We start from the raw sequence: 20660 nt of genomic DNA, 5'->3' as shown, positions 1-20660 counted from the left end.
TTTGTATTTTTAGTAGAGACAGGTTTTCACCATGTTGGACAGGCTGCTCTTGAACTCCTGGCCTCAAATGCCTCAGCCTCCCAATGTGCTGGGATTACAGGCATGAGCCACTATGCCTGACCAAGTTTTAAATAGCACAGTACCACTTCACAGATAGTGCAAGTACATTATAATAAAACATTTCTATTTTTTCCCTCCCATTAACTGTATAATAGCATAATTATCATTTCACTCATACATAAGCATACATGATATAATCGAATACATTGTTGGTATTTATCCATACTTTCATGGCTTAGCTTTCAGCAACAAACACAAGAGCAAACCTATACCGATTTCTGCAGCTCTTTCTCTATGCTGCTTCCTCTGTTTTGGCACTCTGCCCTGAAAACTGTGACTGCCTTAGCCTCACCAAACTTCAATCTCTGAACCCTCCACTCATGGGCACCCCTGTACTTGGCGTGGGTTCTCCTTTCATGCTCTGAGGTCTGACGAGTGCCCCCAGGCAGAGAGAGGAGACGATCATGGGGTCCATCTTATTTGTCTCCTTTTTTTTCAGGGATCATAGTCCTGTGCTTCCTGTTATCCAATGTTTAAAAACTGCTGTTTCATTTATTTGTCCAGTGTTATTGTTGTTTATTATGGGAGTACAAGTCCAACACAAGTTTCTGCATCATAGTGAAAGCAGAATTTTTCAATGTAATTATTTTAAATGACAAAATGCAAATCATTATATCGAAAGTGCTTTTTCAAATTAATATCCCACTCCTACCAAAATTCTGATCACTCCTCTATAGAGGACTTGGACCTTGTCTGAGAATAACTCATCAAGTGAAATCCGTGGATTTAAAGCCTTTAATTCAACATTAATTCAAACATGTAATAAACTGTATTGCCTGGCAGGCACGGTGCTTGGTTCTGAATATACAGGGAAGATGCCATTGAAGCCTTAAGAATTTCACTATCAAAGTCAGCACATTGTCAGAGCATTATAAACCCAGTAAGGGCAGTGACAGTGATAATCGTGCAAAATATCAATGAGGCCGGGAAAGAGGGGAGGGGAACAGGCCACTGAATCCAGTTTAGAGACAGGTGGAAGGTTGTCAGGGATTACTTCCGGAGGTGACATTTAAGCTGAGTCTTTAAACAGGGAAGCAATTTACCAAGCAAAGAGAGGACAGTCTGAGCAAAAACATGAGGCAGAAACAGCACACAGTATGCCTGGGAACAACAGGCCATTTAAGGTTGCTGAACCAAAAATTCCCAGAGAGGGAGAGGCAGCGGATGGAGCTGGAGAGGCCAGGAGAGGTCAGGAGAGGGAGGGCCTTCTGTGTCACACTGGGGAGCCTGCCACTAAGGGGTGAGTCTTTTACATAACTTTGCTTGGTGGCTGGCAGGGTGCATGCCCGCCTCAGCACGCAGCAGGTATTATTAGATGATGATCACGAAAGGCAAATCTGAGAAACCGCAAAACTCTGAGCAGAGCCAAAATCCCTTAGGTTCTGAGGTTCCAGAAAGTTATCTGACTCCTCTGACCCTTTGCAAATTCAGCTGAGATGTGTGACCGTGGTGGTCAGCCAGCCCTGAGGTGCTGCTTTCTTGGCAGTTGGCTGAGCCTCTAGGCTTGCATCTATGGCTGGAGCATAGTAAGGAGGGGGAAGGGGAGAGTGTGAGTGAGTCAGAGAAGAAAGGCAGTGCTAGGAGATAGAAGTCACGCTGAGAGGCACAGCCACAATGGGACTCAGATTGAAGGGATAGATCAAGAAGCACTTTAACGCAAGATGATTTCTAGTGTGGAGAAGAGAATCATAACCTTCCTCCCAGAAAACTCTGCAAATACTTGGTGACCAACTGGACCACAAAGCTGTGTTTTCAGGGACTCCCTCACTTCCCATTTTAGGGGTCTCTGGGAGTGGGGCAGGGTTTCCAGTCTGAACTCAAGCCAGGATTCAGACACATCTAAACAATGCGGATGGGCTGGCCCCAGCAGAAGTCTATTTGTCTGAGGGATTGAGGGGCCTTCAGAAAAATAATCTACATGGAAGAAAATGGGAATCCCACCTGATCAGCTCAACCTATAACAAGACTGAGTCCTTTGCAGGGCAGCGGGTCTGAAAAAAACTTCAAATGAGCAAATCACCAGGGCATGAGTAGTTCTGGTCAGGTATTTTCTTTAACAGGTATAACATGAAGAAGGGGACTAAGGCATTCTTCCTGGCTTTGAAACAGAATATAAAGCAGCTCTGGCTCCTTGAGGGCTTCAGGTGCTGAGCTGTAGTGAGGAAGGGAATACCCCTGGGCTGCCCAGCAGGAGGCGGAAGGGCTAGAGAACAGGGTGATCCACACAGGTGCCTGGCAATGTGCCCAGACAGGAGCAATCACATGTTCATGAACATGTGTGAGACATGCTACGGAACTGCAGGAATATCTCGGGGGTGATTGGTAGTGGAGTGAAGTTCCACACGAGTTGGAAGAAGCATGAACTAGGGAAATGTGGATTATGACTGTTAATGGCTCCCACTGTGTAAGTGATGAGGCCTAGGAAAAGCTGAGTTCTGCTAGGAAAGTACAAAGTTGAGGCTTCTCCAGGGAATAGTTAGCAAGATAATAGCAGGACTGTCCTTGCAGAAGTCCAAGCTGGACACGGTTGATCAGCCAAAACTTTTTCTCTTGAATTCTCCCTTTTGCAGCATGTTTATGAGCTGCAAATGTCCCTCTTTGCTCAGGCCTAGGGCAGGAGTCCTTCCTAGATCCTCATGTCTACACATGTCCATTTCATGCCTATTAAATCCCACGTGCAATCTCTACCACTAAAAAAAAAAAAAAAAAATACAGAGATAGGTGCAGAGGTGGCTGTCTGAGCAAAATTTGGAGGAGATACAAGGAGGCATCCAGGCCGCTGTGCCAAGCTCACACAAAGACAGACTCTGAGACAAAAGATAGAAAGACACTAAGTACAAACAGCTCTTTTGTTTTCCACCTTATCATTTTCCATGTTTTCTAAATTATCTACAGAAAAAGGCAAATGCTAGTTTTTCAAAACCAAATGTAAAAGATACGAGTAAGCACAGCTTTTCACCATCGACATGGAGGAGGCTCGTCTGAGTTGTATGTGCTTTCCCTTCTGGTCGCCCCTCGGGCGTTTGATCTTGATTATGTAATACACAGGAGTCACAGAGAGCAACCTCCTGGTATGACGGAGGGAGTTCCATCATGCAGATGATGCGAACGGTCTGTGTGGCTAAGCACTGCCAAATTTGACCAATCTATGCTTCGTGGCATCCCCCTCGGGGTCAAGGACCCTTCTGTGGAAGGAGATAGACATTAACATATTTTCCCACTCACCTCCACTGGATCTTGGCTCACCCAGCAAGACTGATTGACAATCCCCAAAGGCTGTTGGCCAACTATTTGCAAGAGGGGTCCATGGAGAGAGGCCTCTTCCACCTGTTACTCTTTTCTCTATCACTTCACATCCATAGGGGTCCCTAAGCCCCAAGAGAAGGGTCAAGTGCAAATCTGGTAAGCCAAGAAGACCTACCAGTTGTCAACTTAATTAGCCTTCAGCAAAATATATGGCTACGTGAGCACAGTAAAGTTGCTATAGAGACAGGCAGAGGAGGTGCATTGAGAACACGGCCTCATCGCATCACCCGATAAAAATAAGACCCAGGCTTTTTAATAGCATGAATTACTTAAGCTTTATATTTAACAGGGGATGACACCAAGGCTCTCACTGCTTTTCAGAACATTTGAGGAATCTAGGCTGCCTGCTTCAGCATATGTTAGCAGCCATCACAACATATGCTCTGGTGGATGGCAATGAAGAACTGGAAGCCCACGTGTCTCTCCCACCCCCTGAGATGAGAGATGGTCTTTCTGACTTTGGGTTTGTCCTCTTTAATTGGGTGAGAGATTTTCAATGTGTTTCGGATAAATTTCTGGGAAATAGCTATGCTGTGTTCTGCACCGGGCCAGTTGCATCTATTATTGTTCGTCACTATAACAACCTTTGGAAGTAATGATCTCATTTTGCAGATGACAAAATAATGAAGCTCAGAGAGGTCCAGAACTTTCCCAGGGTCACACAGCTAATGAATGGTAGAGTTGAGATTCATATCCAGGTATCCCCATTCCAAAGCCTTATTTTATGAGACATCAACCACAGCCTCTGCACAGAGAGGAATCTAGGATGAGGTGAATCTCAGAAGCTTCACCATTTTTATTGGTATATGGCATGGACATTGTTATAGTTTAATCCCTCTCCTAAGGCAGTTCCAAAGTGGATGGGTACCAAGAAATTCCACAGAGTTTCTGAGCTCTGCTGGTGAGCACCTCTCCACTTACCCAAGGCAAGTGTTAATTTCAGACTGACTTCTCCTTACCATCCAAAATGTTTCTGGACTGTCTCTTCCCTAAGTGAGGACCACCAGCATAATTAACACAAGATTCCATACAGCATCACTGAGAAAGTGTCCCCACTGCTCTTGCATCCATGAAAGCTTAACTATATGAAACCCAGTGGGAAATCCAAAGTGAAGTTCTTTTTGTTGACAACTTTCTCTTTGGATTATTCATGAACCTCTTACTTTGCAGAAAGATTTTTTTAAAAAACAATTTTCCAGCGAAGGCCTACACAGAAGACTCAATCTGAGCCCATAAGGCATCATCTTTCCTTGTGGGAAATGGTAGTGCTGGTGGTCATGAGATTGGGTATGGGGCAATGGCCCACTGGGGAGAGGAAACCAATGGGGAAACTGGGGGCACTGTGGTGAGAGTAGGAATAAGGGGTGCCTATGGCCCTCTCCATTCAGTTCACCAGCTGAGGGTAATAATAGATGTCTGGGTTTCACAGGATCTGAGAAGGCATGTCTAGGGCAACACTGAATTACATGGCTCGACAGAAATTTGATCCAAGCATCAAACCCAGTGAATGGGCAGAAGGGCAGAGAGAAGGCAGGTAGAAGCCATAGGCCGGTGGCTGGAACCCAGGGCACAGCAGAAGGTTTGGTGCCTCAATAGAGTCCTTGGGCCATGGGACTTGCCCCAGCAGCTTTTCCAGGCTGCCTGCAGCCTGCAGCATGCGTGCAGAGTGTGGCTAAGGAAGCTGCCCGCTGGGACCAGCTCGACTGCTCAGGAGGCTCATATCCATCTGTATGTCACTGTTGTCACCTCACACACTCCTTCCAATCCCTGCACGATCAGTGCCAATGTCTCACCAACAGATTAAGACCTGGATTGAAGCACAAGAAACAGGATTTTAAACTCAATTCCCCAGGTGACCCTTGCTAACTTTTTCATCATCAGAGACGTATTAATAGTTCCTTTTTATATTCTATAGCAATTTGTGGGGTAGGTTTTTTGGCAGCTTAACATTTTTTTTTTACTTCAGTTAGACATGTAATCTATTTAAAAGTAATATGGGGAAAAGAAAAATGGGTGTAGGAATAACTTCCTGGCAGAAATATTTTTACTAGTTTCTGGGTGTAATATCAGCCCAGCAAAAGTTATCTGCAAATACAGACATTCCAATGTACATCAAAGACACTCAAGTTCTTTTTTTTTTCTTTTAACAAATGAATCATTTTATGCTACTAAAATAACTTTATGATGTGCTATTGGCATTTAAGGAGCTAAATAGACTCTTCGGGCCAGCCAACTTCTACTGCAAGCATTAGACATGCACAGGCTTTAGGCTCAGGCAGACCCTAGGAGTTCTGGCTTTGCTACTTATTAGCTGTGGTAACTTGGGCAAGTCACTTAACCTTTCTAAGCCTTAGCTTCCTCATCTGTGAAATGAGAATAATATCAGTCACTTGCCAAGGATAAATCCAGGGAGGAGAATGGCCAGTGGGCTATGTCAAAGGCCAGACACAACTTCCACACCGGTTGAATGCTGTGACCAAGACAGTGAGCAGGCAAACCTCGCCCTTGCCCTCCCTCCCTCCAAAATCAAGATCTTTTGTTGTTTGTTTGTTTGTTTGTTTTGAGACAGAGTCTCGCTCTGTCGCCCAGCCTGGAGTGCAATGACAGGATCTCGGCTCACTGCAACCTCCGCCTCCCAGGTTCAAGCTATTCTCATGTCTCAGCATCCTGAGTAGCTGGGATTACAGGCATCCGCCGCCAAGCCTGGCTAATTTTTGTACTGTTAGTAGAGATGGGGTTTCACCATGTTGGCCAGGCTGGTCTTGAACTCCTGACCTCAGATGATCTGCCTGCCTCAGCCTCCCAAAGTGCTGGGATTACAGGCGTGAGCCACCGCGCCCGGCGCCTCCCTCCACAATCTTAAACCTCCTTGGACAGCCCCCCTCCCACGACCTGAGAATTTTTGTGCCCTCCTGCTGAAAGGGTTTGGCCTTTCAGTGTTCCCCTCCACCATGAGCTGTTTCCATGAAAAGGTCTCAAGGGTGACTTGCAGGCTACGGTCATCACCACCACAAGCCTTCTCCCATCTCTGCCTCTACCTATTGCCCTCTAAATAAGGAGCCAGCACTGCCAGGCCGAGAACTTCTGCCCAGTATGAGTCCTGGGTGGCCTCTCGCCTCTCTTTTTCCCTGGGCCCCCAGCCAACTCCCCACTTCCCCAGATATGCTCCCTGCTCACTTCATTCCTGTCTCATAGTTGGAATGGCAGTGGCTCCCAGAACCCCTGGGGAGTGTGGAGGCTGATGGGGGTCTGGGGAGGCAGCCAGGCCCAAGAACAGGTTAATGTTACAGCCCTGGATAAGTGAGCTGGGTGGGTTGACATCAGGGTGATGATGGGTGGAGGGGAGGGCCGGGCTGCTGTACCAACTATAAAGATAGGTCAAATCAAATATCATCGACACCGGACAGAGCGAACGGGTGAGCTAGAGAGTGTCCCCGAGCCATGGTCTCTACCGGCCACGGCTCAGCCTGGGTCCCTCTGCTCTCAACCCGAGTGCCCGATGCAGGCTTTGGTTTCATGTCAGCAGCCTTCATCTGCCTTCCAAAAATAAGCCCCTGCCGCCATGCGGGAGGGAGAAAAACAAGAAGGGCGGTATTTTTAGGGCCATTAATTCTGACCACGTGCCTGAGAGGCAAGGTGGATGGCCCTGGGACAGAGGCTGTTCATCACTATGTCCCAGGGAGCAGGACGTCTTCAGGGCACGCTGTGGGCTCTCATCTTCCTAGGCATCCTAGTGGGCATGGTGGTATCCTTGCCTGCGGGCTCCCGTGCCAACAACACGCAGCTGGACTCAAGGGGCTGGGGCACCCTGCTGTCCAGGTCTCGCACTGGGCTAGCTGGAGAGATCGCCAGGGTGAATTGGGAAAGTGGCTACCTGGTGGGGATCAAGCGGCAGCGGAGGCTCTACTGCAACGTGGGCATCGGCTTTCACCTCCAGGTGCCCCCCGACGGCCGGATCAGCGGGACCCACAAGGAGACCCCCTACAGTGAGTGCCAGCTGCAGCCAGTTGGGACGCTTGGGGGCTTGGGCTCATGCAGGACTAAAAGGTGAAGGTGCCTTGCTCTAGTGGACACGATGCACTATAAAGGGGGCAGAAATGCTGCTCACCACTTAGATGACTCTGTGGGACTCTGCCTGGGTGCAGGCTTGGTCTACTGGGGTCCCAGCATCCTGGTGTTATTTGCTATCCCCTTGGTTCGATCCTCAGTGGCACTAACTATTGCAACAATACTGGCCCATCTGATGCCTTGTAAGACCACTGGGAACCATTAGTCTGGGAAGCCCCCAAGGTAGGGGTAGGGAGAATGGGTTAGTATACTGGGATCAAATTAGACACAAGCTCATTTTTATTCAGCTTCCCTCTTGGAGAAGAAAGGGAAATTCAATTGCAAAATGTCCAACTGAAGCATATCCTTCTTTTTACTTCAGTGAGCTCCCTCTGTCTCCAGGTTCTTACCCTGCAAGTTGACAAGTTACTGTATGGTTAGTCTCCTATCCAAGAAAGGATGGGGACTGCAGGATCCAAGAAAGCCATCAGCCGTGGTCTGGCTGCTGTGTTTTCAGGATGGGTTGAGATTTGCTGAAACATGTAGAGCACACATTAAGAATAATGATAATCAGAATTTACTTTTTTTACCCAAGTCACGGACCTCAAGTAATTTTGTCATTGAAAGACCAGATTCAAAACTCATCTTAAACAGATAACTAAGTGGTCATTGCAGTCCCTAACTCCGACATCAGAACTTTCCCTTGCAGAAGTGGGCTTTTAATAGCACAATGCAGCACCTGATGAGTCCAGCAGCCAGGGTCTCCTAGAGTTAAAGGGATCATGGGAGGGGTGACAGAGAGTCTGACTTTCTAGGAGAAGAGGGATGGACTGAGATGTCCTTGTTGGCTCAAGTTCCCAGTCTGATTTGCACGAGCCTTAGGTAATGTGGCTCACATTTCCTTGTCAGGCCTACTGGAAATTTCCACCGTGGAGCGAGGTGTGGTGAGTCTCTTTGGAGTGAGAAGTGCCCTCTTCGTTGCCATGAACAGTGAAGGAAGATTGTACGCAACGGTGAGTTCACCAGGCCGGGAAAGTGCCAGGTTTACAAGGCTTGATGCTTACACAGTTGAAGAAAATAATACGAAATTCTGAGTAGAGAAGTGACTATTTATCTAAATGGGAAAAGAAAGGCTGAGAAAGGAGCATGTGCAAGGGAAGGGCACTGCAGCTTTTGCTTCTTCAGCCTCACGGGTGATTGTCCTCTACTCCGTGCTGCTTCTGTTCCCACGGGCCAGATGGAGCCTGTGTGATTAAACAGAAACCACAGCTCAGGGAGCCCGTGGGCCAGAGGGAAACCTGCACTGTGGCATCCAAGCCTGTGGGCAGGTGTGATTCCCTGCATTGGCAAGGCCCCGAGAGCAAGCCTGTCTCTCTGCCTGGGTGTGCTGCTTGCCCTGCAGGCACTCGCCCTGCAAGACACCCTGGCCTAGTGCACAGGAGGAGGAGTGGAATGGGAGGCTGTTTTCATCCTCATCACTGTGCTGAGATTCTGCGCTAGGGTTTTCAATCCTCTTGTCTCGGATCACATAGGCTGGAGAAGTAGCCTCCCCATTATACGCTTTAGACAGTTACCAGGTCCCACCCATTCCCATCCCCAACCCCATAGGTCACCCCTGGGAGCGCCAATGTTGGCACTTGGGTTAATGCAACCAACTTCTAAGCACATTGACCAAAACCTCTGCTCTCACTGACCTACTTGTTCCTGTGGCCTTCAGCCCATCATTTGGCTTATTCCAAAATATGGCTGGGCAAACATCCCTATGAAACTGAAGAAATGGAGAGTTCCTTTGACAGAAATAAGCAAGCTAAAAAGGAAGACCTCAGAGCAGTCCTCAAAAAATATCAAAGTTATTTATGGGGAGGGTGTGGAGGGAGGATCTACTGCCCCTTGGAAGATAAACCAAGGATCAGGAGGTAGAGAAATAGATCCAGAATTGGCACTGGATCCCAGTGGGGCCATCCCAACAGAGGAGGTGTATGAAATACAAGAACAGGTTCACCAGGTGGCCTCTGCCCCATAATCTTTACTGCTACCATCTCTCATTCTGGGTTGCTTTGCATGGACATACGGCATGCATTCAAAACCATGGGTCTCCCACATGGTTCTGTGTACAGCGTGCATCTCTAGTCACCTTGGTAACTTGTTAAAAGTATGGATTTCCAGGGACCTACCTAGGAGATTCTTATTCAACAGAGCTGGGATGTGGGCCTGGAAATCTGTTTATTTTTGTATTTTAAATTTACCAGGTGTTTCTGAGGCACAGGCAGGCTTGGGGGCCAGCAGGCTATATGGCCTCTGGAGGGCAGTAGACCATCCAGCCCCCCAAGTTTCACTGAACCTGAGAGCTGGAGGGCCGGGTGAGATGAGACAGAAGAGACATAGCCTTCTTACTACTCCCTGGAAAAGTGATGGAGAGGACAGGAAGAGGCCTGGGACCAACCCAGCTGTTGGTGGAGCAGGTCCCCCCTCTGTAGAGCGGGCATCCCAAAGAACCCCTTCTTACCATCCTGCATAATGCCTGGGATCCCAGGGGATTGGGAGAATGGGGAATTTGGGCTGTTGGCTATGGGACTTCAAAGGAAAAAGAGGCTGACTCCTAATGCCTGTGACCCCAGCCCCCCACTCCCACCCCAGCCCTCGCTCTGCAGCACATTATTGGCTGATGACTTTAAAGGGAGTTAAGCAGGTTGATGAGCTGCTGGACTCACTAAATGAGCAAAGTCCAGGAGAATGGGAACTTCTGCAGAAAAGACCCCCCCCCCTTCGCCTTTGCCCTCCCACCCCTCCTACCTGCACCCTCAGTAGCATTTGGCCAAAGAGCATCTTCTCTAGGGAGGGAGATTTTCCTCCCTGGACTTCAGGGCCAGCCGGACCTGCACACAGAGAGCAGGGCTGGACAGCTGTGACCCAAGCCTGGGACACCTGACGTTTTGTGTGGCTCAGGACCAGATGCTCCTGAACAGCTTCTACCTCCTCCCTCCCCACCCTTCAGAGGCCGTTATCACAGTCTAAAAAAACAATTGCCAACTGATCCCTGGAGCCAGGAAGACTCCCACTGAGTGATTATTTCATTCACACTATTTCCCTTTAAGCCCCCTGAGCTGCCTCATCTCCCAGGCTCAGCTGCTACTGCCACTATATGGCATTTCTCATGGGTGGGGGAGGGAAACTGGGCTGGGGTTGAGGCGCTGGTGAGGAGAACAAGGCAACAACTCGTGGGCAGAGAATAAGGGCCAAGAAAACCCAGCTAGAAGTGGCTTCACACACGTCTGTCTCCTGGAAAGAGGGGTGCAGAGGCTCAGGGCAGTTTGCCCATCTCCCGCCCTTTAGATAAACAGCTGCCCTGCCTTGAGCACTAGCCTACTGTTTGTGCTGGACTGCACCAGGCTGCCAAGGGCTTTATCAGCATGATCTCGCAGCACCCCTACGAGGTGCATTTGATCTTCATCCTCCCTTTGCAGCTGCGAACACTGCGTCTCCAGGGTCACAGGTGCAGCCACAACTGTGTGCAGCCCTGTCTCAGGGCTCTGAGATCCAGGTTCCAGTTCCTGGCCGGCCTACCCTCTAGCTACTTGTCTTTGGGCAATGTCACTGAACTTCTCTGGGCTTGGACCTCTGCTCTCTCAGGTGTAGACTGAGGCGAAATCAGTGAATTCTAACCCCCTTGATCCCCTTTAACACTAAGAAAACAAAACATCAAGGATCTCCACCTCATAGTGGATTCTATTAGAATCCTTCGGTTGAGAAAAATACATACTAGCAAAAAGAGACTAGCAATTCAGTTATGCTCTCAAGTGACTTTAGTTTTACTAAGAATAACTGCATTTACACCCTTTTCTTCAACAGTACGACAATGTGCAGAGGACAAAATTGATTTCCTCCAGAGACCCTTGATTATGATCTGGGGCATTACATTAGGGGAGGGGAAGACCAGTCTTTCCTTGACTCAGCTGCCACTCTAGCAGAGAGCAGCACTCCTGAGGGAATGGGACGGACGCCCCCCATGTGAAAGTGCCAGGAAATGGGCCTGGAGTGCAGCAGGAGGTGCATGCCCTTATGAGAGGCCCAATGCCCTGCATACAAATCCCCACCTGCTACAAAGACCTGTACAGGAGTGAGAAGAAGGAAACACCTGATGAAAACACTTTCCATTGCTACATTGACAGTGCAGTTGTATGCTAGGAAAAAGGGTTAGAAAATGCAGGCATCTTCAGAGCTGATGATATTTCAGCTACACAGGGAAAGAAGCAGTCAGGGGCTACAGAAGAAAGTCTTAGGACAGAGCACTGGTTTATTTTTCCTTCTTGCCCACATCCTTCCACCCCATCTTTCTCCATCCAACATATACTCCCAGGAGCAACAGGGGTCAATGGCCTAAGCAGTCATAGAATGAAGATGTTTAAAGGCAGGATTGATCCTCATTGGTCTAGATGACTTAGCTTTAAAGGCAAGAGGGTGGCTATCTTGTCCCCCCTCTCCCAATCCCCTGGGATTCCAGGCATTATGCAGGATGGTAAGAAGGGGTTCTTTGGGATGCCCCACTCTACAGAGGGGGAACCTGCTCCACCAATAGCTGGGTTGGTCCCAGGCCTTTTCCTGTCCTCTCCTCACATATTTAGGGGCATTTCTACCCCATGGATGTGCTTGCTTCTCTGAAAAATGCCCTTCTCCATAGTGAATGCCAAATGCACATAAATCTGAATAGACTTACATGGAAATTAAAATAGTGTCATGCTGGGGTTTGAGCCCGAAGGGCCCAGGAAATGTGACCCAGTGGAATGATATTCATTTGTTCAAGTAATCATACGTGGTAGCTGCTTTTATAAACATGGCGTTCACTTGGCTCAAATGCTTTCCTCACCAGAGGTGAGGAGACAGCATTACTGAGCCATGAGAACTCAAAGCTCAGGGCTCTGATGGAGATGAATTAAGGGGCTGGGTCTTGAACATCACTCTGGGCAGCGGGAAAATCCCATCAGCCTAAAGCATCCGGCTGCATCAAAGCATTCGGGGAAAACGAGTTATCTCCCGTTCATGCCACAGGCCTCCTGCACCAGAACCCCACGGATAGGGGTGCTAAGGGTAGAGGAGAGAGAACAGCAAGGGAAGGTTAGGGCTTCTAACACAAGCTTCATCTATTAGTTGTCTTTTTTCACTTTAGTTTTGTACAGGATTCTGAGGAAGGCCAGGGAGATGAGACAGCCTAGAGAAAAGGGCATATTGGAAAGAAAAAAAGTGGTAAACTTAAAAAAAAAAAAAAAAACTGTGTATGTTGAAGGGGAGCAGATTTGAATGATCCAAAATCTAATGACCAGAGAAAGTACAAGCTATACAACCATGGTCATGCACGCTTAAACAATCATGTTTTAGGAGACCCGGACGTTTAGGAAAGGCTGGGTTCTCAAATGGACACATTCTAGGCAGCGGGAAGTGGGCAATGGCTTGAGAGTTTCTTGACCGAGTCACTCAGTTCCTCCCCCTTCCCCTTCCTCCGCCTCAAGATTTCATTTCCTCTCTAGAGCTTGCAAACAACACATGAAACCTCTCCCTTAACCACCATCCAGATCAGAAATAAATTCTCTGGAACTGACTGGGCGGGTTACTCTCCAGGGACGTACAAAGTTAGAACAGGGGGGAGGCTGGTGGGTGGAGAGGGGCTGTGACCCAACGAGGAGGAGACCACCAGTTTCTGATCAAAATGTTTTCTCGCTTCATTTCCTGGCCTATCTGCTACCCTAAATTCCTTTCCCACTTTAAATAATTTACTTACTTGACTAGGTAGCATAGGAACATGTTTTCAGGAAAAAGAAAAAGTATCAAAGAATATTCTATGGAAAGTCTCACTCCTACCATTGTCTTGAAGCCACTGAGTTCCTCCCTGGGGACAGCCACAGTTACCACTGTATCATTCCAGAAATAGCCTATGCACAATGTGCACGCTCTGGTAGCATCTTTTTAAAATCACACTAACAGGAACATACTATACTAACACTGTTTCAAACCTCGTGTCTTCACCTAGTAATCTATCTTTGAGGCCATTGCATGCCACTGTAGAGGGACTTTTTGTTTTTTCAAGGCTTATAGGCTTCCATCATGTGGATCTACCATAATTGAGTCAGTTACTCATCTCAATAGATACATTGTTTTTGGTCTTTTTTTATTTAATGCTGTAGTAACTTTGGTGCACGCATGAGAATATCAGTAAGATAAATTTCTAAAAGTGGAATTGCTGATCAGTTGCTATATTCATCCTTTATTCTGGTAGATATTGCCAAATTGTTCTTTATGGAGATCATAACAGTACATACATCAGGGGACATTAAATGAGAATTCCTAGTTTCTATGCCCTCACTAATGACAGCATAGTGTCAAATGCTTTTCTCTTTGCAATCTGGCCACTAAAAATGTGATGCACAGTTATAATTTACATTTCTCTTATTAGGCATATTCTCTTCTGCTCAAATGTCATTTATATTTCATTTCCTGAGAATTTTCTGTTTTATAAACATTGTTCATTCTCCAGTGAGTTTAGGGGTCTGAATATAGTAACAAAATGTACTCTTGGACATAAGTGTATTATAAGTATTTTCATCCAGTTTGCCATTTCTGTTCTTATTTTAGGTAATAATTTTCAAATAGAAGACTAGTTTATTAGTTTTTTTTAAATGGCTTTAATTTTGTTGTGTCCTGCTTAGAAAGATATTCCTGATTCTGAGTTTATTAAAATATTTTTCTGTTTCAGGGGTACCCTTAAAATTTTTTTTTCTTGATTTTAATGTTACTCTTTTTTACATTTAAATCTTTGCTCCTTTTGGAATTGATTTTGATGTAAGGGATAAAGTCATACACATCAAACTTTATTATTGTAATAAAATACCATTCAGTTGTTCCAACATCATGTTTTCTCTAGTTATTTAAAGTACCACTTTTACCTTATAATCATTTAGATTCACTTTATTTTACATCCATGTATGTGTTGGGATCTACTGCCAGATTCTAACTTGTTCATTTACCTCTACTAGACTTCTCATTAGTGTAGCTTTACTTGGAATGTTTCCATCAGTTCTGAGCTGAATTTCTGCTGGTGTTGCTACTCCCAGGCTTGTCCATCAACAGTCGAAGTCCTGTGACTAAGTCTACTCCCTGTGCACAGTGCAGAAAACCAGGGTCCAGAGAGGCTCCTGTTGAGGGGACGTGGTTCACAGCCAACGTCAACCTCTGCCCTTACTCTCACTTCCTGCTCTTCCAGGTCAGCTCACTGTCTCCCAGGCACTCGGTCAAAAATCGCAGAGCTTAAAAGCTAAATTGTCTAGTAACCCACATCAAGTCTTATGGGACTGGTGATCCAGGGTAAGGCAGTCTTTTAAGGTTTTTAATGTAAAGTAGCTCATGATTTACTTAGAGAAGAATACTAATAATGATTTTTTTTTTAATTTTACTATATAGCAAGCATTGTTCCCAGGACTTTCTATGCATTATTTCAATTAATGCTTATTCCAATTCTATGACATAGTTTTTCTTACTGTTCCTACCTCACAGAGGAGGGAACAGTAAGCTTTGGAGGTTAAATGATTTGCCGGAGCTCACATAGCTAAGTAAGAGCCTACTGTCAACCGTCTAACCTGAAAGCTGTGGCACAAATATGTTCTTGCCCGATGTTGATTAGTTCATCCTTTTTTACCAAAATGGGCATCCCTTCATTCACCCATTTGGCAAATATGTACTGAGCATCCCTAACGACGAGAACAGGAAAGCTTACGAAAACCCATCCCCCTCATGTGGCATTAACCAGTTGACATGGCTGGTGAACATCTTCACGTTTATCTCAAGCAAGTTAATATCAGCGAAAGTGCTTTGTAAATAAGCTGCAAGCGGGAGAGAAGAACATAGGGAAAATGTATAGGGGGTGTTTCACTGTGTTTCCACAGGCAAGGCTGTCCCCTCGCCCTCTCCCGCATCACACTGAAAGAGCCTCCCATGCAGGGGTCCCCTTATGTTTCAGTGTTGTCCTTATTTACTTATTTATCTATTCTTGAGGCAGGATCTCACTCTGTCACCCAGGCGGGAGTGCGGTGGAGCAATCATGGCTCACTGCAGCCTTGACCTCAAGTGATTCTCCCACCTCAGCCTCCAGAGTAGCTGGGACTACGTGCATGTGCCACCATGCCTGGCTTTTTTTTTTTTTTTTAAGTTTTTGTAGAGGCAAAATGTTGCTATGTTGCCTAGGTTCCTCTCAAACTCCTGGGCTCAAGTGATCCTCCTGTCTTGGCCTCCCAAAGTACTGGGATTACAGGTGTGAGCCACCAAACCCATGTTGTCCTTATTAAACCACCATTGACTCAGCATCATGTACCATGCAAGACCCAGTCCTCATCTCAGGGATTTTGTAGTCTATTGGGAAAGAAAGTATGGCGGTTCAAAATGTTGCCAGAGAGGTCCACCGAAAGGTCTCTGGGAGTCTGGGGCCCCTAGGGGCAAGCTACTTACCCAAGTTGCTTCCCTTCTGAAGACAACGAGCCAAGAGCTTCTCATCTACCTACTTGCCAGCCAGGTGAGACACTCACAGTACAGTTCCTTCACAGAAGGTCAGAGAATACCTCTGGCACAGCCCAGCAGCCATTGAGTGGGGTTTTTTAAATACCTGAGCAAGAAGGAGTCAGAAGTTATCCTCCACCCATTTCTCATTCTATAGTTCTTTCAAGAATAGATCCTGGGGCCAGGCGTGGTGGCTCATGCCCGTAATCCTAGCACTTTGGGAGGCTGAGGTGGGTGAACCGTGAAATCAAAAGATCAACACCATCCTGGCCAACATGGCAAAACCCCGTCTCTACTAAAAATACAAAAATTAACTGGGCATGATGGTGCCTACCTTTAGTTTTAGCTACTTGGAAGGCTGAGGCAGGAGAAGTGCTTCAGCCTGGAAGGCAGAGGTTGCAGTGAGCTGAGATCACGCCACTGCACTCCAGCCTGGGTGACAGAGCAAGACTCCATCTCAAAAAAAAAGAAAAAAAAGAGTAGATCCCAGGTCTTGGCTCCCACCTCACTCTCTGTTCTTCTAGCCCCCACCCAGTTGCTTCCCCACAAGAACAGGAAATCCCTGCACACTCCCTCAGGGCAGCCACCCAGGCAGGTTGCAGATGAAAGAGCCTTCTTTTCTAGGAGAGAAGGAGGACTTGGGGTGATGTACTGGGAATGAACTTGTGCATGGGAGACAGGAAGTCCAGAGTTCATGTTCTAAACAGGTGGTCCACACACACTCCTCTACCAAATTAGCATGGAAAGGGCCATTTTTTGTTGGTCCCAGACTCCTCGGCAACACTGTCATATTGGGAACCAGGTCTTTTTCCCAGTAAAAATCCCTGCTCCTCGCCATCTGTGTTCCTGCATATCCCTGGAGAGTTATGATTGTCTAGGACAGCAGTTCCCAACCTTTTTGGCACCAGGGACCAGTATCATGGAAGACTATTTCATTTCCATGTACAGGATGGGGGATGGAGGGATGGTATTGGGATGAAATTTTTCCACCTCGGGTCACCAGGCGTTAGATTCTCATAAGGATCATGCAACCCAGATCCCTCTCATGCCAAGCTCACAACAGGGTTCTTGCTGAGAATCTAATGCCTCTGCTGATCTGACAGGAGACGGAGCTCAGGTGATAATGCAAGCGGTGGGGAGTGGGGATAAAACAGATGAAGCTTCGCCCAGCCACCGCTCACCTCCTGCTGTGCAGCCCCGTTCCTGCACTGGCATGGGCCACTGGCTGGTATGGGTCTGCAGCCTGGGGGTTGGGGACCCCTGGTCTAGGAGGCACCAGACATCTTCTAGGCTCAAAGTCAAAACTGAGAATGGGCCTATTTGAGGGATAGAAAACTTGGGACTTAAACCAAGAAAGATGGACCGAGGAACCACGGGTGGAAAGAAAGAGAGACAGTGCTGGAAAGGGCTTAAGAGATCGTCTGTGTCTCCTCCCCCTCACCAACCACCTCTCTCCTTCCCCCAACACACACAGTTTGCAGAAAAGAGAACTGAGGCTGAAAAAGGAGGAGCCTGCCCAAGGCCACACAACTGGGAAGTAGAAAAGTTAGAAAATAGCACCCTGGGCTCTCATTCCTGCTCCAGTAGACTCCCTCTCACCGTGCACTTGAGAAAACAGCTTATTGTATCATTTCCTGGTCTGTTCTTTGAATGGAATAAGTTACCATCTAAAGACTTAGTAGAAAGTTCTCTGGAAGTCAGGAGACCTGAGTGGCAGAGCCTCAGCTCTGCCCCATGTGGCACAGACCATCCCCCTGTGTACCTGGGCCTTCTAGTAAAAGAGGGAAGAAGGTGAGAGGAAACCATGAGAGCCTGCAGCCTCTTCCCGTCCTAACCGCTCACCATTCTATTCACCCAGGATGCTCAGACCTCACAGTGGTTGCCTCACAAAGGGAAAGGAAGGGGCGCCCGTCAGAGGGGCCTCCTCTATGCAGCCCAGCTGGCGTCTGCAGCCCTCCTCATCTGTAACCCAGTCTCTGCTGTTTGCCCATGTCTTTCACAGCCCAGCTTCCAAGAAGAATGCAAGTTCAGAGAAACTCTCCTGCCCAACAATTACAACGCCTACGAGTCAGACTTGTACCGAGGGACCTACATCGCCCTGAGCAAATACGGACGGGCAAAGCGGGGCAGCAAGGTGTCCCTGGTCATGACTGTCACTCATTTCCTTCCCAGGATATAAGGACCCACAAAAGAAGGCTCACAGATTTAAAGCAGAAAGTGTCCTATTGGAATTTTGCACAAGCAAATAATTCCCCTTGCCCTCCATGGCTTCTGAGTCAGGCTTTTCTTGCACTTGGGGAGACCCCAGTTGTTGCCCTTGGCCGCGCTGGACCCCATGGCATGTAGCCCATTCAAGTGAGGGTTGCAATCAGCATCTTAGAATGGCAATGGATCCCGTGCTGTGACCTCCCCCAAGGAAAGAAGGTATCGGTGACACTTGAGGAATGTGACCATGTGCAAAGGAAAAGGCCAGGGTAGGAGTTTGTGTGCATTGTTGTGTATCCATATAGTGTTCTATATATTCCCAGAGCAAAGGCATTTCAAAGCATCGAGTTTCTCTCTCCTAGCCTCATCGCTGCAGGAATCTGCCTGTACGAATGTCACTTGTCAAACCAGTATGATTGATGTGTGCTCCCATTCTGCCTCTTTCCAATCATCTTTCCTTTCAGAGGCCGCTGACTACATGAATTGCACAGGTCAGCGGGAAGCAGCCATCCTCAAAGTGCAGAGACGGCAGGGTGAGAGTGTAGGGTTGTATTGCAAACCCAAAGGAGACTGATCAGGCACTTCAAGCTTCCTGCCAGTGAAGGCTCTGGGGATACTGGGATAAATTGTCAGGGAAGCTGGGGGAGAAGCTGTTCCCTTCTTGGAGTTAAGGGGTACAGCAGCATCCAGCGCAGCTGAGGAAGGCTTGTGAAGGCAGCAGAAGGCACTGGATGTTCTAGGAGAGCCACTCTGCCTGGAGAACTCAGGCTGTGTGTGGCTCCAAGAACAAGCAGGGGCCAGGCTGCCTGCCCATAATGTTTCCTCACTTTGAACCGGTCTTATTTTAACCTCAGATGACAAGGATCCTAATAATGGCAACCTCTTTGGCGAGGGATGGGGGACAAAATAGGGCATGAAGGAAGTAGAGAGGCTTTGGACTACAGATGGCAATTCCTCTCCAACTATGTCCAGGAAATGCACCCAAGTTCTCATCTGATACCCTCACTTCCTTCTTGCTCATCCTCATCTCACATACACGCTGTGTGTGCCTGGATGCAGCAGAATGGGCACCGTGGCCTCCAGGGTTTGTGCTGTCTTCCTCCCTGCAGTAGAAGAGGAGTGATAATCCCGTGAAATCAAGAAGCCAAGCTGAAGCAGTTCCTTGCCGCACAATGCCTTCTTGCCTTCTGTCCTTAAGAGTATTTAAAGCAGAGGTTCCCCAACTGACTACAAATGTTGTCTGCCTGGAGCCTTCAGATTCCCGAACCATTGGAATGTTCCTAAATCTGAAACCAGAGAGAGAGCCCTATCAGAGTGCAAATATTTTTGGCATATGTGAACCATCGAGTTACAAAATGACCTGACACCCTCTGCGACTCTCGGGGGCCCTGACCTGCAAGACAATCCTCATCTGTTGCGAATACCTTCGTCTTCAACATACCTTACTATTTGCAGCTGCATCCATCTATAGATAGATCCGGGCAGAAGAATTCCGAGCTGAAGATGGAATCGGTAGTCAAAGGGAAAGACACCTCACCAGCCACCTCCTCTGCCCTGCAGATGTCAGGGAGGACATGTGCTGGGTGAGGAGGAAAAAGCCACACCAAGGTACGCAAAGATGGAAGAGACAGTAGAAACCCTGAAGTGTGTGTGTGTGTGTGGCCGAGCCTCGGATGTGGTAGGAAAGGGAGAACTAGTCCATCTTGACTCTTTGGAATACTGAAGTGCAGGTCTGCTTGGAGGCGGGGATAAAGCTGTTTTTTAGGGAGTCTTGTTCAGTGCAATCAATCTCTTGAACAGGGTCCATCAGAAATGCAGTCACCCCGAACCTGAGGTGTGTATCAGTTCCCAGTAGAGCTTGGAGTGTGGAATGGCTAGGGGATGGTGTGACTGTGATCCAGAGAAAAAAGGAGAAGTTTTATGTCCCATAACATAGGTTCCCTTCTTCCGAGATCTTTCAGCTCACATGGCATGAGAGGAGCAATCTTCGAGAGAATCCCCAAAGCCTTGGACTGCCAGCCCTTTCCTTCATCTCTCTACAGGAGCATAACATTGCTCAAATCCTGGCAAGGTGTCTCCCCAAGTGTCGCCTTTCATTTTTCATGCTAGGAATGAGAAGAAGAAGCTAAGAAATGCCTACAGTCAAGCAGGCATGCTATTCAGCCACTGCATAGCAGTTGCACCAGCACCGGTTATGAGGGGCTGGGTGTCTGTCTAACTGGTGCCAGGGCCCATGCTATATCAGTTGCTAAATATTTGGGGGTTGTTTGTTTGTGACAGAGTCTTGCTCTGTCACCCAGGCTGGAGTGCAGTGGTGTGATCTCAGCTCACTGCAACCTCCACCTCCTGGGTTTAAGTGATTTTCCTTCCTCAGCCTCCTGAGTAGCTGGCACTACAGGTGTGCACCACCAAGCCCAGCTAATTTTCTTTTTCTTTTTCTTTTT

At 47.6% G+C, this 20660-nt stretch overlaps 1 protein-coding gene across 1 annotated transcript; it reads left to right on the top strand.

Annotated features, from left to right (window-relative positions):
• Positions 1 to 6845: 6845 nt before the first annotated feature.
• FGF6 (fibroblast growth factor 6) lies at positions 6846 to 20551 on the top strand. Its single transcript, XM_017546080.2, has 3 exons — positions 6846 to 7412; positions 8383 to 8486; positions 18014 to 20551. The coding sequence occupies exons 1-3, from the start codon at positions 7067 to 7069 to the stop codon at positions 18188 to 18190; spliced, it is 627 nt and encodes a 208-aa protein (XP_017401569.1). The 5' UTR covers positions 6846 to 7066; the 3' UTR covers positions 18191 to 20551.
• Positions 20552 to 20660: the final 109 nt, after the last annotated feature.

This window comes from Cebus imitator, unplaced genomic scaffold, assembly GCF_001604975.1.
Source record: "Cebus imitator isolate Cc_AM_T3 unplaced genomic scaffold, Cebus_imitator-1.0 Scaffold187, whole genome shotgun sequence".
NCBI classification, from domain to species: domain Eukaryota; kingdom Metazoa; phylum Chordata; class Mammalia; order Primates; family Cebidae; genus Cebus; species Cebus imitator.
Note: the sequence above shows the minus strand (reverse complement) of the source record. Positions and strands in the feature narration are given on the sequence as shown.